Source organism: Nyctereutes procyonoides, unplaced genomic scaffold, assembly GCF_905146905.1.
Source record: "Nyctereutes procyonoides isolate TBG_1078 unplaced genomic scaffold, NYPRO_anot_genome, whole genome shotgun sequence".
Classification (NCBI taxonomy): Eukaryota; Metazoa; Chordata; class Mammalia; order Carnivora; family Canidae; genus Nyctereutes; species Nyctereutes procyonoides.
Window position 1 is genome coordinate 32,076,063 of NW_026575133.1, and position 26,554 is coordinate 32,102,616.

General features: G+C 41.6%; 1 protein-coding gene across 1 annotated transcript in view; it reads right to left on the minus strand.

Annotated features, from left to right (window-relative positions):
- The window catches only part of TCERG1L (transcription elongation regulator 1 like), a 182,939-nt gene extending 157,052 nt beyond the window's left edge, over positions 1-25,887 (minus strand). The window contains exons 1-3 of the mRNA XM_055300294.1: positions 25,522-25,887; positions 23,400-23,546; positions 22,431-22,611 (exon numbers count right to left, since the gene is read on the minus strand). Coding sequence (XP_055156269.1) covers positions 22,431-22,611; positions 23,400-23,546; positions 25,522-25,887 — 694 coding nt within the window. The remainder of the gene's footprint in view (positions 1-22,430; positions 22,612-23,399; positions 23,547-25,521) is intronic.
- Between the last annotated feature and the right edge of the window lie 667 nt (positions 25,888-26,554).

The following is a 26,554-nucleotide window of genomic DNA, read 5'->3' on the forward strand; positions in this document are numbered from 1 at the left end:
AAGATAAATATCTCATTAATATTTTATACTGATTGCATCTTGAAATGACAATGTTCTGGGCATGTTGGATTAAATAAAATTAAATATTAAAATTAATTTCACCTGTTTCATCATACTTTTAAAAATACGAGTACCAGAAAATTTAAGATCCTACAAATGGTTCACAAAGAAGAAAGAAGAAGAGTGCTTTAGAATGGGTACCAGCATCTGGAAAGTTCCCCTGAGAAGAAAGTAGGGGATAATCCTGTCTAATGTAGGTTTTGGGGTCCACACTGATCATGGAATTCTGACATTTCCCTCGTTATTTTCTGAATAGGCCCTGCACTAAAACAGTAATTCAGGATCAAGTCTGTAACCGACCACTCTCGTCTCTGAACAAACCGTCTCCTTGCTTTGTGGGATGTCACCCATAAATTCAAGGACAAAAAGATCACAGGATGCAAACCCCCCCAGTTCTGTAAAAAGACATGGGTTGCGTTGGTTAGTGTCGTCCAAGTGCCTCGTCATCCCATTCATCCAGAAACAGGTACTACTAGCATTCCAGGCCTCGTCCCCCCAGCGGGGTGCGTGCCAGTGAGGGTGTGCATGTGCGAGCAGATCACCCGGTCTGTACACTTGCAACCTGCTTTTCACACGTGCTGAAACAAAACAAGACCGTGTCCTTTGGTCTAAACAATCTTCCAACTATGACGTTATTATTAACACTTGAAGACTATTTTTTTTTAATACTGACATATCCTAATGCACTTAACCAACTATCGAGTCATGGATACTTGAGATTTTATTTCCCTTTTTGGTATCATAAATAATGAGGCGCTGAATCACCCACCATACACACATATTTGTTCTTCCTTCAAGAGGTGGAATCACTGGGTGAAATTATATTAACTTTTTTAAAAGATCTGAAAGTCAAACTGCATGACCCATTACACACTACATTTAATAGCATTAGGAATGAGCGCGCACCCTACTGCACCACTGCAAACACTGAGCGGCGCCAAGGCTTTTGAAAGTCTGTGCTAATTTAATAGGAATATTATATTGGGCGGCTTAGATTTGCATTCCTTGAATTACTTATGAGTAAGCCACATGCTGCATAATGATCATTTATAATTATTCTGTGAGTCGTCTGTTTATGTCTATTTGTGTGTGTGTGACGGTATTAGAAGATTGTCCTATATAGCAATTCTTCCAGCACTCACTGCATTCATCTATATGTAGATTAGTACATCGGCACCACATGTTTAAAAATTGAGGCAACTCATCTTTAAAAAAAAAAAAAAGAAGAAGGACTGCTTCTGTACACATCTTTGAAAAAAAAAAGAACTGCTTCTGTACACATCTTTAAAAAAAACTGGGGCAACTTTAGAATAAGAAGCTAAATCCATCTTATGGATTTTTTTAAAAGTATAGATTGGCCCATCTCATGTGTGTATCCCCCGATCAACGCTTTAAAATGATTTCCTCACGTTTCAGAAAAGTAATATAGTCAGCATTGCATCACCTCCATAAACGAAGGTGAGGAGGCTTGGTATCCTCACCATGCTCCGTTCTCCTAGCCAAACCCAGAGTGGGTCTCTCCCGTGGAAAAGTGCCATTTTCAGCAGATTCTTAGTTTCGTTTGTCCAGATTCACGCACAGGTGAAGGACCCACCTGCCTGTGGCGATGGTGTGTGCAGGCACTCTCTGCATCTTCCGCGTGTGAAGAGGTGCAATGCCTACACCGCTGGGAACACGAGGGAAACAGATTATCTTTTCTAGGTCGAAATTTTATCAATCCGTTTTCCTGAGCTGCTTTTCCAATTCTGAGAACCTTTAAGCTGAATATCGCGAATTTTCAAGATATAAAGGTATGTGAACTTCAAGTAGAATTTCGTGTCTGTGTTTCGTTTCTCATTGCGTTGGCTGGAACTTCCAGATCACGGTCACGTAAAACATACGTGGTGACTGATTTTCGTGGGAATCACAGTGATGTTTGCTGGGTGCTGTGGTCGTTTTTTTAGGTAAATATTATGTGCCATGTGGAGGGTTTTCCACTTCAGTTTCGAGTTTTCTCAATTTTTTTAAACGGCTGTTGAATTTTATCAAGTGATACATCTTCCTAAAATCCAATTAAAGAATAGTTTTGTCTTATTAAACCTACTGACCTGGTGTTGTCAATCCCTTTCTTACTGTTATACAATTTCTTTCACCGTGAAATGTACCCACTCCACTTGCTCCTGGCGGGTATTAGTGCCACCATACTGTCATATTTTCGAATATACTTTTGGGATTTTCACGGCAGCTTTTACAACAGAGATCTGTCCAAGTAATTTACACGCTTCTCTTTTTTTTCCCCCGTTTTTGAAAAACAAGCAAACGGGTAGCTGACTTTATAATCTACATCGGCATATTGCCATTTTTTATGTTCTGAAACAAGCTCTGTGTCAGGAGGAGCCTCTGGAATTTGGGAGGCCTGACAGGTGACCCCCGTGCAGTGCAGCCAGGCTGCAGAGGGACACGCAGAGGGACGGCTGAGGGGGAGGTCTGTAAGCTCGCAGCCGTCCCCGGGGCCGGGACACTGTGGGCTGTAACCAGGCTGCTCCACCTCGATCCAACTTGATTAGCTCATTATGTCCCAGAAAACAGTTCATCTAATAATAAAAAAAAAATATTGATATTGAACATCAATGTTTTCACCTAGTATGTTAATTTTTTTTCTGACCACGAGTGGGGCGTACTTTTTTTAAATCAATGTATCTGCTTTTAAAATTGTGAATGTCTGTCTTTATTTTTATCATTTCACTTATTTTTCTCTAACTCCCGAAGGCGTTGACTTGACAGCGAGTTTCTGCTGTGCCCGTAGTAACACCATCATCATTTTGGGGTTTAGGTTCACTGGGTGGTACCACTGGCTGCACCCCACCACTTCTAATTTGCGCACATCCTCTTCGGTTTTATAAACCGTTTTTATATTTTATTCAAACGTTTTTATATTTTTTCAAACGTTTTTATATTTTATAAAACGTTTATTTTTTGCAGCATTGATTTCTGCCTCCTTCCTTTATCTTTCGGGAGTCTTTTAACTTCACGGTGGCTGGGGCCTCTTTACAGCTCACCTGCAATTGTCCGATTCGCTGCGCTGGGGCAGGCAGGTGGGATCTGCACAATCCCTCCGTGATTGCTTGAATATGCTCCTGGTGTGACTGTTTACTCGTCTTTCTGCAGTTTTTATTATGAAAACTTCCAACAGTGATAACTGTTCTTAATAACGAACAGCGTGGCGAGGCCCACCTCCCCAGCACCCCTTCTGGGCGCCGGCTCCCGGCTGGGCTTGCGTCCTGCTCACGCTCCCGCAGCCCGGCCGCCCGCAGTGAGGTAGGCCTCTCCCACCGACAAGGGGTCGTTGTAAAAGCAGAAGCACAGGATTCTTCAAATTAACCGAGTTAACAGCAATTCCTTAGGATTATTAAATACCGAGTCAGTGTCCAGAAGTCTCCAGTCTCCAGTTGTCTCACAATGTTTCTTGTTGGGTTTCAGGATCACACGAAGTTTACATGGTTCCCTCCTCAACAGAAAACAGTGGGGCGCGTTCAGATCCGACTGACATCTAGTGGAATTCACCTTTTTCGGAGTCCAGCTCTCTGAATCTCCACAACTGCCATCAAGTAACCACGCCCACAGTCAGGTAACTGTCCCCGACCCCACAATGTGCCCTCTGCCCTTCTGAAGTCGATGCCCTCCTCCACCCCCAGCCCCCGGAAACCACTCATCTGGTTTGGGTCTGGAGTTTTGCTTTCCCTCGATTGTCGTGAAAAGGGAATCACATATGGCACAAATGTTTGATTCTGGACTCTCAGCACCGTTTTCAGGACTCGGTCACGTGGCTGCAGGCAGCAGAGGTCCATTCCTTGCTCCTCCTGTCATCGCCCATTGTTTGGACAATGCCCCAGTTTGTTGATCCATTCAACAGTTAATGGACATGGGGACTGTCCTCGAGTTTCCTGCTCACCAAGAAAGCCCATACACACATTTGTGAATAGGTTTCTGCGCGGACGTGCCTCTTTGTTTCTCTTGGGTGGACACCGAGCAGCGAGATCACGGGGTATATGGCATGGGCGTGTCTACAAGAAACTGCCAAACTGATTCCCAAAGGGACCCTATCCTGTTGCATTCCCACCAGCAAGTTAGGAAAGTTTCAGCTGCTCCACATCTTCTGGGTACATGGTGCTGCAGTGTGTGGGGGTGAAGTTACAGCTATTTGAATATGAAAGGGGAGGCCTCATTATGGATTTAATTTGCATTTTCCTAATGGTAGAGAGCATTGAGCATATTTGCATGTGCTCATGTGCCATCCACATATCTTTGTTGATGATGTGTCTGGCTACATATTTTGCCCATTTTCCTATTATTAACCTATGAAAGTTCTTTGTATATTCTGGATGCCAACTCTTTATCAGATTTAAGTTTTGTGAATATTTTCTCCCAGTATGTGACTCTTTTTTCATTTTATTAAAAGTCCTTTCAGCGCCTGGGTGACTCAGCGGTTGAGCATCTGCTCTCGGCTCAGGGGTGATCCCAGGGTTCGAGGATCGAGTCCCTTGCTGGGCTCCCTGCATGGAGCCTGTTTCTCCCTCTGCCTGTGTCTCTGCCTCTCTCTGTGTCTCTCATGAATAAATAAATAAAGTCTTTTTTTAAAAAAAAAAGAAGTCCTGGGGATCCCTGGGTGGCGCAGCGGTTTGGCGCCTGCCTTTGGCCCAGGGCGCGATCCTGGAGACCCGGGATCGAGTCCCACGTCGGGCTCCTGGTAGCATGGAGCCTGCTTCTCCCTCTGCCTGTGTCTCTGCCTCTCTCTCTGTGTGTGACTATCATAAATAAATAATAATAAAAAAAATTTTAAAAAAAAGTCCTTTCAAAGAACAACATTTAATTTTGATGAAGTACAATGTATCAATACATTTTCTTTTATGGTTTAGGCTTTTGGTGTCATATCTAAGAAATCTTTGCCTAATTCTAGTTTAGAACATTTTCTTTTATGTTTTCTTTCAGAAGTCCTAGGGCTTTTATTTTATAATCAGGTCTATAATTTATTTTCACTTATTTTTTGTATCTGATACAAGGTATTGGTTAGGGTCTATTTGCTTCTTTTAAAAATGAGTTGTTCCTAAACCATTAATTGGAAGGTTATTAAAATGCCTTTGCACCTTTGTCAAAAGCAAATTAACAATAGGTGTGTGTCTATTTCTAGAAGGCCTATTACTATGTTCTATTGATCTTTGCTCCTATGGATTTGGCAATTATATAACACCTCCATTCTTGTAGCTTTATCATAAGCATCCAAATCAGTTATGTATGATTCCTCCACATTTTTTTTTCCAAAACTACTATAACTATTCTACTTTCTCCAGCTTTCCAGAAACCTTCACCTTGTCAGTTTCAATAAACTGTGATTTTGTTTAGGATAACACAGTATTATAGATCGATTTGGAGAGAACTGATATCTTAACATCATGGAGTCCTCCAGCCCATTAATACAAAATATCCCTCCATTGATTAATGTCCTTGATTTCTCCAATCAATGTTTTGTAGTTTTCAGGACAGATGTTTTGTTAGGCTAACCTGTAAATATTTCACAGTTTGGGTGCTTTAATAATACATCACCATTAATACAGGAACACAACTGAATTTTCACATTGACCTTGTGTCCTGCAACTTGCTAATCTCATTTACAAGAGCAAGTAGTTTCCAGTAGACTCTTTGGGATGATCCATATGGCATTTTGTCTGGATATTGTCTGCATTTTGTATGCTTTCCATTTTTTTTCTTTTTGCTTTATTGCATTGGTTAGGATTTCTAGTAAAATTTTGCATAGAATGGGGAGAGCACAACCCTTGCCTTGTTCACCATCTTAGGGAAAATACATCAGGGATTCACTACTAAATACTACATTAGCTTTGACTCTTTAAAAGATGTCCTTCCTTAGTTTGAGGACACTCCCTTTAATTCCTAGTTGATTTCAGGGCACCTGGGGGGGGGGGTCAGTTGGTGAAGTGTCTGCCTTTGGCTCAGTCCTGGGATGGAGCCCACATCCTGCTCCCTGCTCCCTGCTCAGCAAGGAGCCTCCTTCTCCCTCTCTCTCAGCCCCTCCCCCTGCTTATGCTTGCACTCTCTCTCTCAAATGAATAAATTAAAAATCTAAAATAAGTAGTTCATAGTTGACTTAGAATTTCGTTTGTTGTTATTTTTAAAAATCTGAATAGAAAAAAAAATCTGAATAGATGTTGAGTTTGACAAATGCATTTTCTGCATCTTTTGAAATGATCATATTGCTTTCCTTCTTTATCCTTTTGATTAAGTAAATCACATTGATTTGCGAGTGTTGAACCAGCATTGAGTACATAGAAAAAGCCCTGCTTGGTCATGATGTGTTATTAGTTTTATATATTGTTAATCTCATGTTGGGGATATTTGCATCTCTGTTTAAGAAGCATATTGGTCTGTAATCGTCTCTCTTTGCACTATTTTGTTCCCAAATCAGAGGAATGAGGACCTCAGAAATAAATAAATAAATAAGTAAATAAGTAAGTAAGTAAATAAATAGATAGATAAATAAATAAATATTGGGCAATGTTGTTCCTGCTTTTATTCTCAAACAGGTTTACTTAAATTTGGTCTCATTTCTTCCTTAAATATTTGGCAGAACTCCACTGAAGCTGTCTGGGTCTGGAGTGTTCTCTGATGGATGGACTGAAATTATGAATTTAATATTTTAATATAGAGAGTGCTAATCACGTTTTCTACTTGAGCAAGCAAAAGTAGCTGTGACTCACAACGAATTTGTCTCTTTTACCCAAGCTGTTGAGTTTAGTTTATTGTTGTGAAGTAATTTATAATATTTTTCTCTTTCACTTTTAAAATCCTTAGTTTTCTTATTCCTGATGTCAATAAGGTGTTATCCCTCTTTTCTTCTTTTTAATTGTTTCTTTTTTTTTTAAATAGGATCCATGCCCAACATGAGGTTTGAACTCACAACCCTGAGATCAAAACCTGAGCTGAGATCAACAGTCAAACCCTGAACTGACTGAGCCACCCAAGCGCCTCTCTTGTTTTTTTATACTCTAAACTCTAAACCCAGGGGTTTTTCAGCTGTGCTGACCAGGAAAGAAAAAAAGAGAGAAAGAAAGAAAGAAAGAAAGAAAGAAAGAAAGAAAGAAAGAAAGAAAGAAAGAAAGAAAGAAAGAAAGAAAGAAAGAAAGAAAGAAAGAAAGAAGAAAGAAAAGAAAGAAAGAGAAAGAAAGAAAGAAAGAAAGAAAGAAAGAAAAAAGAAAGAAAGAAAGAAAGAAAGAAAGAAAGAAAGAAAGAAAGAAAAAAAGAAAAAGAAAGAAAAGAAAGAAAGAAAGAAAGAAAGAAAGAAAGAAAGAAAGAAAGAAAGAAAGAAAGAAAGAAATAGAAAGGAGGGAGGGAAGACGGAAGGAAGGAAGGAAGGAAGGAAGGAAGGAAGGAAGGAAGGAAGGAAGGAAGGAATTTGTTACATTGATTTTCTTTATATTTTTGTTTCCAGTTTCTTTGGTTTCTGCTCTTGTTAATACTCTTCCCTTCCTTCTGCTACTTTCCAGTGACTTAGCTCTCTCTCCTTTCTAGTTTTTAAACTGAAAGATGAGATCATTGATTTCAGACTTTTCTTTTTATTTTCTCATTTCTCTTTTTTTGATGAGAATATTTAAGATCTGGCCTCTCAGCAACTTTAATGCATCTTATGCAGCATTGTTGACTCTAATCACCAACCTGTGCATCAGATCACCAGAAGGTATTCATCTTCTACCCGCAACTTTGTACACTTTGACCAACATGTGCCCAACCTCCCCTCCTCAACCCTGGTGATCGATTTACTCTGTTTCTATGAGTTCAGCTTTTTTAGATTCCACTTGGAAGTGAGATCATACAGTATTTATTTTTCTCCATCTGACTCATCTCACTTAACATGATGCCCTCAAGGTCTATCATGTTGTCAAAAATGACAGAATTTCTTTATTTCTCATGGCTGAGTAATATTCCGTTGAGTATATACACCACAGCTTCTTTATCCATTAATCCCTGGGGTGAAAAGACACTTAGATTATCTCCATATCTTGGCTATTTTGAATGATTCTGCAATAATATGGGAGGGCAGGTATCTTCTCAAGATGCTGATTTCAATTCATTTGAATATACACCCATAAGTGGGATTGCTGGATTTAGGGTAGTTTTATCTCTAATTTTAGGTTTTCCCTCAGTGGCTGTACCAATTGACATCCCCACCAACAATGCAAAAGTATTTCCTTTTCTCCACACCCTCACCAATACTCATTTCTTGTCTTTCTGATAGTAGCCATTCTGATAAGTATCAGGTGATAGCTCATTATGGTTTTGATTTGCATTTTCCTGATGCCAACTGATGTTGATCTTCTTTTTATGTGCTGTTGGTCATCTGCATGTCTTCCTTGGGGAAAAAAATGTCTATTTAACTCCTCTGCACGTTTTTTTAACTGGATTGTTGGTTGTTGCTGTTGTTGTTACTGGGTTTTAGGAATTCTTTATATATCTTGGATATTAACCCTTAACAGATGTATGGTGTGCAAATATTTTCTCGCATCCCTCAGGTTGCATTTTCATTTTCTCGATCGTTTCTTTTGCTGTGCAGAATCCTTTAAGTTAGAGGTAGTCTCACTTTTTTTTATTTTTGCTTTTGTTGCTTGTGCTTTTGGTGTCATATCCAAAAGCTTGTTGACAAGACTAACATCAAGGAGATTTTTCTTTGTTTTCTTTGAGGGGTCTTTCAGTTTAAGTCTCATGCTTAAGCCTTTAATTTTTGTGAGTGTTATAAGATAGGAGTATAACTTTATCTTTTTCATTGAAGTATACTTGATATACAACATTAGAATAGCTCAGCTGTATGACATAGTAATTCAACATTTATATATTACGAAATTTCATTTTCTTGTATGTGTTTATCCAGTTTTACCAGGCCTATTTATTGAAGAGACAATTGTTTCCTCACTGAATATACTTGGCTCCCTTGTCAAATATTAGTTTACCATGTCTGCAGCAGTTCATTTCTAGGCTTTCTAGTCTGTTCTATTGGTCTATGTGCCTATTTTTATGCCAGTACTGTACTGTTTTGATTACCGTAGCTTTGTGTTATAGTTTGAAGTCAGGACACCTGATGTGTCTGGCTCTGTTCTTTTTTATTCTCAGGATTGCCTTGGGTATTCAGGGTCTTGTGTGGTTCCATAAATATTTTAGGATTTTTTTTCTATTTTGGTGAAAAATGCCACTGGAATTTTGATAGGGATGGCATTGACTCTATATATGGCTTTGGGTACTATGGACATTTTAACAATATTAATTATTCTGATCCATGAACACAGACAAGTGGGTTTTTTTTTTTTCGTTTGTTTGTGTCTTCTTCAATTTCTTCTGTCAAAGACCTGTGGTTTCCATAGCATAGATCTTTCACTTCTCCGGTTAAATTTATTTCTAAGCATTTGATGGGTTTTGATGCTATTGTGAAAAGGATTATTTTCTTTATTTCTTTTTTCAGATACTTTAATGAAATAGAAAACAGAAATCATGAAATACAAGAGCAATTGACTTCCGTATGTTGATTTTGTATCCTACAACTTTTCTGAATTTATTGATTAGTTCCAACAGATTTTTGGCTCAGAGTTTAGGATTTTCTATATATAAAATCATTTCATCTGCAAATAAAGACAATTTTATTCCCTTATTTCTGATCTAGATGCTTTTTATTTCTTTTCTTCTTTTGCTTTATTTATTTTTTATTTCTCTTTCTTTCTTTCTTTCTTTCTTTCTTTCTTTCTTTCTGCCTGGATTGTTCTAGCTAGAACTTCCAGTACTATGTTGAATAAGAATGGTGAGAGTGGGCACCTTTGTCTTGTTCCTGATCCTAGGGGAAAAGCTTTCAACCTTTCACCGTTGAGTATGATGTGAGTTAGGAGTTTGTCACATAGGCCTTTATTATGTTGAGGTATGTTCCTTCCATACACGGTTTGTTAAGGGTTTTTGTCATGAAAGGATGTTGTATTTTGTCAAATGCTTTTCCTTCATCTATTAAGAGGATTATATGATTTATACCTTTCAGTCTGTTGATGTGAATCATCACATTTATTGACTTGTGGATGTTAAACCGTCCTTGCATGGCGGGAATGAATCCCACTTGATCATGGTATACACTCCCTTTAATGTGTTGGATTCAATTTTCTAATAGTTTGTCAAGAATTTGTTTTTTAATATAGGCATTTTTAATGCTATACGTTTCTATCTAAACACTGCTTTAGCTATGTTTCACAAGAATTCTTAAAATCAACCTTCATTTGCATTCAATTCTAAATATTTTTAAATTTCCTTTGTCACTTCCACTCTCAGCAACATGTTACTTGGCAGTTTTAATTTACAGATATTTGAAAATTCTCTGGACTATTTTTTCTGTTACTGATTCCTAGATCAATTATATTGTGGCAAGAGAACAAATTATATACATGTTATTAGTTAAATTCTGTTGACTTGTTTTCTGTCCAAGAATATGATTTATTTTGTTAAATATTCCATATGCTCACAAGAAATACATATGCTATTGTTGTTAGGTAGAGTGTTCTATAAGTGTCAGTTTAATCAAGCTGGTAGATAGTATTGTGTAAGTCCTCTCAATTTTTTACTGATATTTTGTTTTCTTGCTCTGTGAAATCCTGAGAGATGAGTACCAGTGTCTCCAACTGCTATTGTGTCTATTTCTTTGTTCAATTCAATCTGTCCTTGTTTCATGCATATTGAAGTTCTCTCACTAGATATAGATACATTTAGAATTATTATGCCCTCTTGGTATGCTTCTAAGCATGTTTTGGTAGTTATGTTAAGTTCCTTTTTATCTCTCATAATATTTCATGCTCTGAATTCCAATCTACCTAGTATTAATACCAGCACTCTCACCTTCTTCTGATTTGTATGTCCATGCTGTATATTTTCTATATTCTTAGTTTTATCTACTCTATATCTTTATTTTTTAAATGAGTTTCTTGTGGACATCATATATTTGAGGATGAATATCTGCCTTTTAATTTGAGAGCTTATACCTTTGTGCTTTACCATCCTATAGTTATCAATTTTTTATTTGTTCCATCTATACTTTGATCCTTGTCTTTCTTTTCCTGCCTGCTTTTGTGTTATTTGTTATGATTCTGATTTTATCTACACTATTGTTTTATTAGCTACAACTTTTTAAATAATTTTTAAGTGTTCACTCTATGCTTTATGATATGCATTTACTTTATCAGAGTTTGCCTTCAAATAATATTATAACACTTAATATATGGTGTAATAGCCTTACAGTTCTATACTTCCATTTATTATCTTCCAACATTTGTGGTTGTTGACACACATTTTGATTTTACATCTGTGATATACATAATTTCACTACTGCTTTTTCTTTATAGAGTTATCTTTTGGGGAAATTAAAAAGAAGGAAAAATATTTTTTACTTTACAGTATTTTATCTCTAGAACTCTCTATTTCTTTTTGCACAGGTTAGTGTCTCCCTGTTATTATATTATTTCTGCTTGGTAAGCTTCTTTATAATTTCTTGACCTATAGGCTTACTGACAATGAATTCTTTTCAGTTTTTGTTTGGAAAAAAATATTTATTTCACCTTGTTTTTGAGAGTTGTTTTTGTTTGGTATAAAGGGCCTGAATGAGAGATTTTTTACTTCAGTCTTTTAAAAATGTTATTTTGTGCCTTCTGGCTTATATAGGTTCTGACAATAAAACTCCTAGAATTTTAAGCTGTGTTTCTATCTATGTAATGTGTTTTTTTTTCTTTAGACGTCTTCAAGATTTGCTTGTAATCTTTGAATCAGAAGTTTGAATATGATTTGTCTAGTTTTCAGTGTTGGAGTTTGTAGAGTCTCCTAGAGCCATGTTTTTTGATAAGTTTCATAAATTTTTTGATCACCTTTAGTCATTATATCTTCAAATAATTTTTTCTGCCATGTTTTCTCTCCTTCTCCTCAAACTTCAATTATATGTATATTAAACCATTTGTTATAATGTCATAGCTCTGGGAAAGTTTGCCCTATTTTTTCATCTGTTTTCTCTTCGTGTTAAAATTTTAGCAATTTCTCATGACCTATCTTTAAGTTCACTCACTCTTTCTTGGATGTATCACATCTACTCGTGAATCAATCAAAGTAATTCTTCATTTCTCATACCAGGCTTTTTTCCTAGTATTTTAGATTGATTCTTTCTTATATTTTCCATATCTTTAAGGAACTTCTCTACCTATTCATGCAGTTTGCCCTCTTTTTCCATTAATGAAGATCTCACTCATAGTAATTCACAGTCCCTGTCTGATAGCTCCAACATCTGTGTCATCTGAGGATCTGGTTCTGTTGCTTGCTTTATCTCTTGATATGGTGTATCATCTCTTGCTTTGTGTGTCTTGTAACTTTTTAATTGATTGCCACAGATCATGAATAGAACATTAGAGGCTGAGGTGAACAGGATTTACTCCTAGAAATGGGCACCCACTTTCTTCTGTGAAGCTGCTAGTGAATGAGGTGAGTCAGTATATTTGGGTGTTGACCTGGATTTGGTTCTGTTGCTGCAGTAGCCTTCAATGCCCCAGAGGCTTCAAAATCCTTTAACAATGCCTTTTTTTTTAGGGTAAATTCTGGGGTATCTTACAGACTTTCTTGATATTTGTGCTTCCTTCTCTCAATTTTCAGCCATCCTCATATTCCTGCACCACAGAAAGGGGTCATTTTCCATGTCTTCCCAGCAGCACTGGAAAATCACTGTTGCTCTCACTCATCTGTGCTAGGCTGGTTAGTGTGCAGCAGCCCTGGTCCAGTCTCAGACCCGGGTGACCTGGTTATCTGGGCTTCAAGTATGAAAGTTTCCTAATGTTTCTGCTTCTTGTAACAAAGCTGAGGGATTTTTAAAGAGTCTGTACTCATGTTTTTCACTTCTCTTCTCCCACATTTCGAGGCTATTTATTCAGATTATAATTATTGTTGTAATTCCTTCTCCATCAAGAGCATTGCTTAGAATTTTTCACTCATTCTTATAACAAATTAACAAGTATTCTATATGACTGACATATTGATAATTACAGATATTTTGAAACCTGACTAATATCATTCTCAGTTCTTGTTTAATTTCTCAGTTGGTGGAAGAAATTAAAGAGAGGCTATAAATTTTTATGACATAAACTTTTCCCAAATTTCCCATAGTCTATAAAAAGGATTCTAAAGTGTCATGATTTTCTAAAGTGGTAGTGCTGTCATGATTTGGAAATTAGAGGAAATGTAAAATCAGGTCTGCTTTTTAAAATCTAACTGGTGATTGCTTGAGAAAAGAGGATCAGCACATTCCAAATTATCATATAAAATAAAGGTAAACACAAATGGCACAGCAAAAGAATAAAAATAGATTAAAACAAAGGAATTACAGTGAACACACTGATGGCTACCAAAGGGGAGGTGGATGAGGGGATGGGTTAACAGGTGATGGGGATGAAGGAGTGCACTAGTCCTTATGAGCACCAGGTGATGTTTGGAAGTCTTTAATCTCTATATTGTACACCTGAAAATAGTGTAACACTGTATATTAACTAACTAAAATTAAAATAAAAACTTAAAAAAGAACAAAAACAAAAGAATTACAAAATATCATTTAAAACAAGATATAATAATATATAAGAAATACAAAAATAGGAAAGCAGATATAAATATGCTTAACTACATCTTTAAAAGGCAAAGGCAGACTATTTACTGGGGGAGGGGCACGATGGCGGAAGAGCAGGGTCCCCAAGTCACCTGTCCCCACCAAATCACCTAGATAACCTTCAAACCATCCTGAAAATCTACGAATTCGGCCTGAGATGTAAAGAGAGACCAGCTGGAATGCTACAGTGAGAGGAGTCCGCGCTTCTATCAAGGCAGGAAGACGGGGAAAAAGAAATAAAGGAACAAAAGGCCTCCGAGGGGGAGGGGCCCGCGAGGAGCCGGGCTGAGGCCGGGGCGAGTGTCCCCAGGACAGGAGAGCCCCGTCCCGTCCCGGAGGAGCAGGAGCTGCACCAACCTTCCCGGGCGGAAAGGGGCCCGCAGGGAGTTGGAGCAGGACCCAGGAGGGCGGGGATGCCCTCGGGCTCCCGGGGACACTAACAGACACCTGCGCCCCGGGAGAGTGCGCCGAGCTCCCTAAGGGCTGCAGCGCGCACGGCGGGGCCGGAGCAGCTCGGAGGGGCTCGGGCGGCGGCTCCGCGGAGGGCCTGCGGGGCGGGAGCGCGAATCCCACAGCGCAGGCCCCGGAGCACAGGGCGCCGGGACACAGCCCAGGATCCGGCTTCCCCCGGGACAGGCAGAGGCCGGGAGGGCCCAGGACAGCGAGGACGCTCCTGCCCCGAGCTGAGCACATCAGCGGCCCCGCCCCGGAGCCTCCAGGCCCTGCGGACAGAGAACCAAGAGCCCCGAGCCCCGTAGTTCCTGCGGAGGCTGAATCCAGGCTTCCAGAGTTGCTATAGCAACTGCTGCTGTTCCTCCTGGGGCCCCACAGGGTAAACAACCCCCGCTGAGCCCGGCAGCAGGCAGGGGCAGAGCAGCTCCCCCAAGTGCTAACACCTGAAAATCAGCACAGCAGGCCCCTCCCCCAGAAGACCAGCTGGACGGACCAGTGATACTCCCCCGTGTTCCAATACAACTTGTTTTTGGCCACTCTGCACTGAGCAAAATGACTGGAAGGAAAACCTCACCTCAGAAGAAAGAATCAGAAACAGCCCTCTCTCCCACAGAGTTACAAAATCTGGATTACACTTCAATGTCAGAAAGCCAATTCAGAAGCACCATTATACAGCTACTGGTGGCTCTAGAAAAAAGCATTAAGGCCTCACGAGACTTCATGACTGCAGAATTTAGATCCAATCAGGCAGAAATTAAAAATCAATTGAATGAGATGCAATCCAAACTAGAAGTCCTAACGACGAGGGTTAACGAGGTGGAAGAACGAGTGAGTGACATAGAAGACAAGTTAATGGCAAAGAGGGAAACTGAGGAAAAAAGAGACAATCAATTAAGGGACCATGAAGACAGATTAAGGGAAATAAATGACAGTCTAAGGAAGAAAAACCTACGTTTAATTGGGGTTCCCGAGGGCGCCGAAAGGGCCAGAGGGCCAGAATATGTATTTGAACAAATCCTAGCTGAAAACTTTCCCAATCTGGGAAGGGAAACAGGCATTCAGATCCAGGAAATAGAGAGATCCCCCCCTAAAATCAATAAAAACCGTTCAACACCTCGACATCTAATAGTGAAGCTTGCAAATTCCAAAGATAAAGAGAAGATCCTTAAAGCAGCAAGAGACAAGAAGTCCCTGACTTTCATGGGGAGGAATATTAGGGTAACAGCAGACCTCTCCACAGAGACCTGGCAGGCCAGAAAGGGCTGGCAGGATGTATTCAGGGTCCTAAATGAGAAGAACGTACAACCAAGAATACTTTATCCAGCAAGGCTCTCATTCAAAATGGAAGGAGAGATAAAGAGCTTCCAAGACAGGCAGGAACTGAAAGAATATGTGACCTCCAAACCAGCTCTGCAAGAAATTTTAGGGGGGACTCTTAAAACTCCCCTTTAAGAAGAAGTTCAGTGGAACAATCCACAAAAACAAGGACTAAATAGATATCATGATGACACTAAACTCATATCTGTCAATAGTAACTCTGAACGTGAATGGGCTTAATGACCCCATCAAAAGGCGCAGAGTTTCAGACTGGATAAAAAAGCAGGACCCATCTATTTGCTGTCTACAAGAGACTCATTTTAGACAGAAGGACACCTACAACCTGAAAATAAAAGGCTGGAGAACCATTTACCATTCAAATGGTTCTCAAAATATACCCTAAAAACTACAGAGCACTTCTGAAATAAATTGAGGAAGACACAAGAGGTGGAAAAATATTCCATGCTCATGGATCGGCAGAATTAATATTGTGAAAATGTCAATGTTACCCAGGGCAATTTACACATATAATGCAATCCCTATCAAAATACCATGGACTTTCTTCAGAGACTTAGAACAAATTATTTTAAGATTTGTGTGGAATCAGAAAAGACCCCAAAAAGCCAGGGGAATTTTAAAAAAAGAAAACCATATCTGGGGGCATCACAATGCCAGATTTCAGGTTGTACTACAAAGCTGTGTTCATCAAGACAGTGTGGTACTGGCACAAAAACAGACACATAGATCAATGGAACAGAATAGAGAACCCAGAAGTGGACCCTGAACTTTATGCTCAACTAATATACGATAAAGGAGGAAAGACGATCCACTGGAAGAAAGACAGTCTCTTCAATAAATGGTGCTGGGAAAATTGGACATCCACATGCAGAAGAATGAAACTGGACCACTCTCTTGCACCAGACACAAAGATAAACTCAAAATGGATGAAAGATCTAAATGTGAGACAAGATTCCATCAAAATCCCAGAGGAGAACTCAGGCAACACCCTTTTTGAACTTGGCCACAGTAACCGGAAAAGGACAAACAGTGTATGTTCTCATTCATTTGGGGAATATGAATAATAGCGAAAGGGAATATAAGGGAAGGGAGAAGAAATGTGTGAGAAATATCAGAAAGGGAGACAGAACATAAAGACTTCTAACTCTGGGAAATGAACTAGGGGTGGTGGAGGGGGAGGAGGGTGGGGGATGGGGGTGAATGGGTGACGGGCACTGAGGGGTACACTTGACGGGATGAGCACTGGGTGTTATTCTGTATGTTGGTAAATTGAACACCAATAAAAATTAATTTATAAAAAAATAAAAGGCAAAGGCAGAGACCCTGCCTTTAAATAGTTAATCTGAGCTTAAAACAAAAGACAGGGGATCCCTGGGTGGCGCAGCGGTTTGGCGCCTGCCTTTGACCCAGGGTGCGATCCTGGAGACCCGGGATCGAATCCCACATCGGGCTCCCGGTGCATGGAGCCTGCTTCTCCTTCTGCCTGTGTCTCTGCCTCTCTCTCTCTCTCTCTCTCTCTGTGACTATCATAAATAAATAAAAATTAATAAAAAAAATCATTTAAAAAACAAAAGACAAAGCAAAGCTGACACGAAAGATAACACAGGGATGTGGAATAGCTGTGAAAGTGGAATAGAAGGAACACGAACTTTAGACAAAGTAGAATTTGAGGTGAAAACGTTGGTGTGACAAAGTTGATCTGTTGCTTATTTGAGAAATCTTGTCCTTGCTTACGCGTGTGTATGACTTCCCTGTTGGACATAGGTTTCTTCAGTGACAAACTTTTGTCCTCACAATTGTCTAAAGCTTACCTCATCCACCAATCACATCTGGTGCCGAGGAATGATGCGCTGTGTCCCCACCTGTGTTAAGCAGTGCCTCTCCCACTTGTAAAACTTATCAGGAAATAGGAAGCAAGGTACAAGGCTCTACCACATTTAATGCTTCTGCTGTACTCTGTCTTCCATGGAGGTCGAATAAAAATAGATGCGTTGTTTGCTTTCTATTTTACATATCACCTCCTCTCATTGTTCTCATCTCTCCCTGTCCCAGATACCCATGCCTGAGACTTTCCCTGTGCTGTCTTCCCTCATTACATTCAGAATCAGCTCTTCTCCTTAATGATTTTAATTGCCAGTGTTCAAAAGTTCCCTTATATTCTTTTCTCATTTCTTCAAACTATCTTTCCACGTGACTTTGCAACTTGGCCCCCTCCCTTTTGATCTTATCTTTTGCTGCTTTCCTACAAAACTCTTTTTTTCCCTATTAAGGTAAAACAAAAGTTGATTTATCCAACATATTTACAAGCTCCTGTGCAAGAACCTGTTCCTAAGTTTGTTTCTCCTCCACATCTTTTGAGTAAATGAATCTTTTATGAAGCAGTGTATTTTCAGGCTCCGCACGTCATCCTCCATTGGTTGTCCCTCTCACTCTCACTGGTCATCTTTGAATGAGGTGGGTTTGTTTTTTCGTGGTTTTTTGTTTGTTTGTTTCCCCAACAAGATGTTGGTAGAATCAGGTTTTTAGATCTTAAGTGGAAGGGCAATGTTATCAGACAACTTTTAGACAAATCTCATGTTCCACCAAACTATTATTTCATGCATCTTTACTGGACGGAGGCTGAATTAATTATTTTCTCCTCTCATTGCTTGATACTCTGAATCTAAGTAATTTTATTTCTGAGCAGATAGAGGGACTCTGAAGTTCTCATTTTTACAAGTACAGTACAGAGACTCCTTAGCATGATTTCCACGCTGGCCCTGCCTTCCCTTCGGCTTGCTATTATCCTCGTGACTTAAGATGAAATGCAACTCCTTTCTCCCCTGGGAAGAAGATGGGCTCCTAGCACCCTGTGGGAGAAGGGGGACTTTGGCAGAGGAGATAAAGCAAAGAGGCTGACCTAAGTGTGGATGAGCTCCTCAAGAAGAGAGAGCATCTATGCTGGTGGCACGCTGCCTCTCCTCCCCACCAGGCTTGCCTTGAATCAGTTTCCAAGGTCTGGGAATGAGTGAATCCTGGCTTATTTCTGAATTCAACCCATTCATACTGTAATTAGGGATAATTCCTTAAAAAGCCACTAAATTATTCATTAAAGACTTAAGTTTCTAGTACAGCTGTAACTTTGCATATTTTTAAATGCTTGGATTTACTTTGCAATGAGAAAATGCTCTGTCTTCTCTGTGTCTGCTCTGCTTCACTTTCCTGAAGGAACCATGGATCCTGAGCCAAGGAATGATGGAAAATTCTACAAAGCTCAGTAAAGAGCCTGGGGCTTAGCCACAGCATGGTTCCAGTGAGGAAATGGGGTTCATATTGCAGAGCCAGGGCCACTCATTACCCCATCCCTGACCCTCCTCATCTGCTTCTGAGGTGTGGCCACACATAACTACACCTAATGACCAGACACAACACTTCTCACATGTTTGTGTCTTGGGATGGTCTAACTCCTTTCATTTGGAATTCCATTCCCCTCTTCCTGCCCTGTTAAAGTTCCTCTAAGTCTTGGAGATGTGTTTTCGGGTGGCATCTCTCCCCCCCAGGTGAGGCCCTTCTTGATGATTCCCCTCCTAAGAATCTTAAAGGTCTGCACAGAGCAGACAGGATCCATGTTGTATGATTTTATCTGGTGACTTTCCTGTTCCCCACTGGAGCTTGACCTCCTTCACGGTGCCTTGCATGGCCCTGGGCCCTGCACCATGCCTGCGGGCGGCGGGGGGGGGAGGTGTGCCCAAAGACAGCTGTCCAGCGAATGAAGGCAAGAATCTGATATTAAACATTAGCTTCCATGCTTAAAAGTGGCCAATGAGCTTTTTTCAGATCTACATATGATGGCAAATCATGACTATTATTGTCAACATAAGTGAGTCTAGTATAGATCAAAATAAAGTTAAGTCCCTTATAATATTTATTAGACTTCAGATGACTGATTCAGCTTTACAGGTGTGCTAATATTACATGAGACCCTGTTGCTGCAGTCAATTAACCAACAATATATCAGGGGTGGTGCGATACTAACATGAGTCTCAGAGGTCACCCACACCAGCATCTCTACCTGTTCTGGCCTCTAATTCAGTTCAACAAACAACATGCTTATTCAAACAAAACTGCTTTCTAGTGTATATTGGAGCTCATGGTGTATATTGACATTGCACTGTGTACGACACAACACTGCATACAAAACATTACTTCGAAAATGATTATTACAGGGATCCCTGGGTGGCGCAGCGGTTTAGCGCCTGCCTTTGGCCCAGGGCGCGATCCTGGAGACCCGGGATCGAATCCCATGTTGGGCTCCCAGTGCATGGAGCCTGCTTCTCCCTCTGCCTATGTCTCTGCCTCTCTCTCTCTGTGTGTGACTATCATAAATAAATAAAAATTAAAAAAAAAGAAAAAAAAGAAAATGATTATTACACAAAATTGCTATCTATCCAAGAAAGGAAAATGAGCTTTGCTCACTAGATCTATTTAAAATGGGGATTTGACTCATTCTTCTGGTTCCTTTGGAGGTCTGATACTGTTTCTTTGATTAATTGAAAACAGATCAGTAAAATATATCTATGATATGAGGCCATTTACTTATGAATATAACAATTTATAACAAGACTGATCAACTTAGAATATCAACTAGATAACATATTTATACAGGATATATTAATATAAGATATGCAATATGTTTTACATTTAAAATGTATAACTAGATAATAAAATTAAATATAATATTTATTGATCTATAATAGGCTATAAAATTTAATAGCAATTTTAATAATTATTTTTTTTTTGAGAAAGAGAGAGAAAAGGTGCACATGTGAGTGGGGTGGGGGTGGAAGAGGGGCAGAGAGAGAGAGAGAGAATCTCAGGCAGGCTTCATGCCCAGCAGGGAACCTGACACGGGGCTCAATCTCATGACCCTGAGCCAAAAACAAGAGTTGGATGCTCAAGCAACTGAGCCACCCAGGCACCCCTTAATAATCACTTTTAACAATATTCTGAAAATTGACATGTAAAATGATTCAATGCATTTTTATTTTCTTGTTAACTATGGTGAATCTGCAATGATGCATCTTATTTTTTAGCTTATCCAGAGCTGACCTTGCCTCCCGCAGTTACTAGCTCCCCCTCCCTGATTCTCTGTTAAATAGTTGGTAACATATACACAAAGCCCCTAAATATGTTCTCTGGACAGAGGATATTTAATACATGCTTTCCAGAATAGTAATTCCTAAAACTTTGATATTTATCAAAAAAAAATCATAATTTTCACATTTCAAAAATTCCCATCTCAAAACACACACATTTAACTGTTACTAAATTACCTCTGGGGCGGGGGGAGACCCATTTCACCCCAAAAGATAAATAAAAGTGTGTTATATCCTTATGGATTATGAGTCCAAAAACAAAAAAAAGTAAAAACCCCAGGGAACAATAAAAGCAGAGATTTGACAGGTGATAGCCAGGTCAGAATGATTATCCTACTATGAACCATGTTAATAAGAAATATTACTTTATTTTGTCCTTTAAAATAGATCAGTCAAAAGTCAGAGGTAGAATGAACATAAATACGCTTCGTATAAAGTATGAGATCAATAAACGATATCTGCACAACAGAAAAGCTGTAACCTGCCATAAACTTCTTCAACTAGATATTTAGCACATTCATAGTACAGGTTTCCTAGGAAGAGGAGTAGGAATCATGAAAAATGTCTCTGTGATGCTCAAGGATGGTATGCATGCCAGCTAAAGTCATGGAATCCTCATATAATACATGTGATCTGATCATCCTTTATGGTCCTTAAATTAAATAGGAAACAGGATCACCTCAGTGTAAAATGCTTATAAATGTATGTACGATATGCATTCAGATTTAATAACTCAGTAATGCACAATTACAAGCGCAGAAGACAAGTGTCAGTCAAGAATCATTAAAGCCTGTGAAAAACACAAATAGTTGTTCTTCCTGACTTCTTAGTAAACAAGATCTACAGCACATTAGAATACGTAAGGTAGGCAGGGAGAGAAGAAAATGAATGTATCTCCTAAACCAGCACTGCATTATCCACAGGAACATGTCCTTATTACTTAATTTTAGAGACACACATTGAGAAAAGCTTGGTAGGTAGGAAATTACAGGAAGATAATGTAATTCTGAAGTCATAAAATATTCCATAATGGAAGGCGTTGCTAGATAATCTTGGCATGGACAATGCTTGCCTTTATAAAATGATCTATGTTAAGGTGATTTTAAAAATCAATTTAAAAATTCATAAGATGATTTTATTCTCCTGTTGCTATATAGGTTTATTATACAATCTTTCATCCAGAGATTATTTCATCCAGAGTCTGTTCCAGGACAAATGCTCTTTCAGGCCACTAGACTCCAAAGATAGAACAGAATCCATCTTCCTAACAGTGTATTTTTATAGGCCCTTCCCAATATCACCCCCAACACGCAGGCAAAATTCACAAACACCTTACACGTGCCCCTGTCCTGCAGACCAGGGGGCTTTGCAATGTGCACCTCACCCTACACAAGTAACATATGTAATGAATTGCCTGACCAATTAGTGCTCCTGTGAAAAGCTGTCAGCAGGAGATTTGGTCCAACTCTAAAAATTGAGCACCAAAAAATAGGAGTCTGTCAAAACCCCCTCAGCCATACCTTCATCTTAAAAACGAGATGAATGAGTCTTGAACTCATGGTCTAAAAACACAATGAATGAGCTACTCAACCCTCAATTTCTTTATAGAAAGGAATCATGCTCATGAAAAAAAAAAACATTATTAGTTGAAATAATCACTTTCGTTAAAGTGACAAATACAGTTTTCATACCCAAAACTAACTTACAACTAAAGCAGAAACAGAATACATGTATATACTTGGGGCACCAACCTGGTATTGGCTGAGGTGCTAACACCACGGTGGGAAGAGGCCGGGAGGCAGGAGCTGGTCTGGACAGAGACAGTGCGACTTGATTTGCCAACAAATGAGGCTTTTCGTGCCCATGGAACAACCTTGATTCCTCAGGATAGATCCACGAGGAGTCCAGAGCAAAGGAATTATTAAAGAAGATCTGTCCAAAAATAAAGCAAGCATAACATTTAAGACAAGACACGTGATAAAAACTAAACACTGCTATAAAATATTTCTTTTCTTACATGGATCAAATATTGGAGATCCTCTAAGTAGGGAACTCTATAAAAGCATCATTCTAGAACCCCTAAAGACCCTTGGAGCTCTGACACCAATCACCTTCTAGATAAAGTCTCCCGGGCAGATCTTCAACCACTGACTTGGCTAATTCAGCCTAACAGTCAGCTTACAGATTCTACAATCACCCCAGTGAGGTAAATAGTGTGTTGTAGAACAAGTCACCATATTACTTGTCTTTAGCTTTCAAGTAAACCCAGTGTGGCCATTAAATCTGAATTCAAAAATTAAGATAAGTCATCAGAAAGATGAACACTTAAAGTAATTAGAGCAATAGAAACCACTCATAAAATTTCTATTTCAATTATATAATGTTTAAGGCTAGACTTTGATCAATGGTTACAGATCTAAAAACTGAAAAAAGTCTTAAAGTAGATCCTGATTCGGAAGTAGAATTTGTATATTGTTCCATGGAATCTAAATTTTTCAGTTAAAACAAAATGACCCCTCCCCCCTGCCCCCCCCCCACACACACACCTCTGCTGGTGTTTTTTTAACAGACTGATCTTATTCTGAAAAGCTTTATGTCTAGCCCTAGATATTACAACTAGAAAACACACAGTGTTTTGGAACACACAGTGCCATTATGGAAATACCCAACAAATTAATAATTAAAGGTCAACTTATCTAGTGAAACTACTCGCATTTTACCTTACAATTAGGAATCCTTTTGTCTATCCAACTTTTCCCAATAGGGGGTGGAAGAGCAGATGGGCAGACATGTGGGAAGATGGGCACCAACTCCACAGTGGACGAGGGGGACAGTCCTATGGCTGGAGAATGGCCACCGCACAGCCACTGAAACCCAAGAAAAGATAAAGGAGTGCTCATTAGCCTACACAGATCAACTACTTTGTACCACAAGATGTTGGGGTAGCGGCTTCCAAAGAAGAATTTTTAAATGTATGTATTCGATTAGGAGAGAAAATCCTCCTTTCAACAGTGAGGAAAAATCATAAATATTCACAAATCTTAAAAACGTATAAAAGTTTTCATATCTGAATCACCACAAAGCTTCAACAACATTGCATTCTTCCATACTGAGAAAGAATTTCTAAGCACAAAGCCATGAGAAAATGGTAAGAAATGGGTTTCTGTCCTGAGATAATGAGAAACCACAGTGGAAAGATGAAATGCTGGGTATTCCTTTTATAATTCTTGAATTCTTTTCACAAGCTAGTAGGGAGGTATATCTTAGGATGGCCCTTTCAGTACAACATTTTGTATTAATCATACTTATTTAAGAACCAACACATCTAACACTTTAAAAATAAAATTAGCTCAGGGGTTAGGATTCAAAGTTTCCCAAGGTTCACAAATGCAAATACACTGCAAGGCAAAGAAAACGTGAGTGAGCTTATCACACAGCCAAAGACCCCAGTGCACAGAATAAAACAGCAAACATTGAAAGGGGGCAGACCATTTAGGAGACAGCCTCCCTAATTCTGAACAACTGAGTCTTCATCAGTAGAGAACGAATAAGATCATTGTTCAATGGTACGGAACACTTTGATATCTATTTGTTTTAGAATCATAAAAGCATCCTTGATTTTCCTGTTAATGTGAAAAATATTCTTCTGGCTCCCAATATTGTCATTAAACAGAAAATACGTAGCCCCAAAATAGTTAAGAGATAAGGTTTTTTTTTTTTTTTGGATTTTTCTTTTTAAATTTACACACACACACACACACACACACACGCAAATGCAGTGTTCTATACAGAAAAAAAAAAAAAGGAAAAAACTGTAGTTCCTTGACGTTATATACCTCTAGTGGTAGCACCCTGAAATAACAACCCTTTCAAAACATGGAAAAAGCTACCAACGTTTATTCAATAAAACCCAATATGAACTGCATCACACATCAAAATGTGATATCTAGTACCGCATACGCGATGTGTCATTAAGCCTAAAGGCCAATTTAGGAGGAGTTTAAATAACACCTTTCAGAAAAGCTCACAAGGTAATATCGGAATCAAATCAATCAAACGATGTATATTCTAACACACCGCTCATCTGAATATGCTAATGAGGACAGTCTCTGGAATAAAATGCGTGCTCTTTCCCCGAATTAAATGCATCTGCACAGTCAGAGAGCAAACCATGGGTCTTGCCAAAACCAGCCTGCCTTGCTCCGTCGCACCATTGATCAAAGGTACAGCCACTTTCTCTTCCTCATTCCACGTTTTGAAACCCAAAACTCTTGCAGCGTGCAATACGGCATTTGCTGATTTGGTGGACTCAGGCTGACCTAGGCTGGGAGGGGGGGGGGGGGAACAGCGGCAAGATTTCTCAATATTAAAGGCAGGATTTCCCCGCCGGCTTCCATCGGTTTGAATCCTCTTGAAGCATGGTCCTGAGCCTATTTCCCAAAAAAAAAAAAAAAAAAAGAAAAAAGAAAAAAGCCCAGATCAGCATCAGAAATAGCTATTGATTCCCAGCTTCGCTTTGCAAGTCTGGCGGAGGCTGTAAAAGTATTAACTTCGCTGCTGGTAAGTCCGCAGCATCTCCGGGCGCCCGCGGCCGCCGCTTCAGCACCGCGCTCTGGACAGCGCCCCGGCCCCGCGGTCCCGGGCGCCGGCACCTGGCGGGCACCTGGCGGGCACCTGGCGGGCACCTGGCGCGGGAGCCGCCGGCGGCCAGGGCGGGCCGTCGCTGCCCCAACTTTGCTGCCGATGCGCGGCTGCTGGCTCGGGGAGCCCGGGACCTCCGCGGGGAGGGGCGCGCGAGGGCGCAGGGGGCGGGGGCGGGGGCGGGGGCCGGGGACGCGTTACCTGCGCGGGCAGCCCCGCGTGGGGGTGCGCGGCGGCGGCGGCGGCGGCGGCGGCGACGTGGTCTGGCGCGGAGGGCAGCGGCGGCAGCGGCAGCAGCGGCAGCAGGGGCTCGGCCGGGGCGCGCCAGCCGGGCAGCCCGGGCAGCAGCGGGCCGGCGGGGGGCTGCGCCGCGGCGAGCAGCACGGGCGGGGGCGCGACCCCGGCGCCCAGGCGGAGCAGCCCGGCCGCGCCGGGGACCATCCAAAGCCAGGGCGGCGGCGGCGGCGGCGGGTCGGCGCTCATCGGCCAGAGCGGAGGCTGCCGCCGCCGGGGCTGCTGCTGCTGCAGCTGCCGCCGCCGCCGCTGGAGCCTGGCGCCCCCCAGCATCCTGCATCCCCGCGCGCGGCGGGGCGGCGGGGCGGCGGGGCGGCGGGGCGGCGGGCGGCGGGCGGGCGCCCGAGGTGCGGGCCGGCGGCGGCGCGGGCTCCGGAGCCAACTCACTTGGCGCCGCGGCGCGGCCGCTCGCTCCGCCCCTGCCCCGCGCGGGAGCCCCTCCCCCTCCCCGCCTCCGCCCCTCGGAGCGCGCCCGCCCCCCCCGCCCCCCCCGCCGCCCTGCCCTGCCCGGCCCGGCCCGCGCGCGCCCCCCGCCCGCGCCCCCCACCCCGCGGGGCTGGGAGCCTGCGGATCGCGCCCGACCCCGCGGACGGTGCGCACCGGGCGGCCGCGCGCTCCGGGGGACCCGGGAGCCGCCTGCAAGCGCGGCGGGGAGCGGGGCCACGGGGCGGCGCGGAGCCGGGCACGTCCCCGCCGGGCGGGGCTGGGGGCGCCCACGGCCCGGCCGCAGCAGGGCCAAGGCCCGGGGCCCCCGGCGTGCGGTGCACCCCCGACGCGACACCGGGCGGGCCTCCACCTACCCCGCGCTTCCCCCGCCGCGCCCGCCCCTCGCCTCCCTGGCGCCGTGGCCACAGCGGGCAGGTCGCCCCCGGGCCTTTGCACGGAACGGCCCGCGAGCTGGCAGGCACAGGACCCCTGCACGCGCCGCACGGGGCTTCTC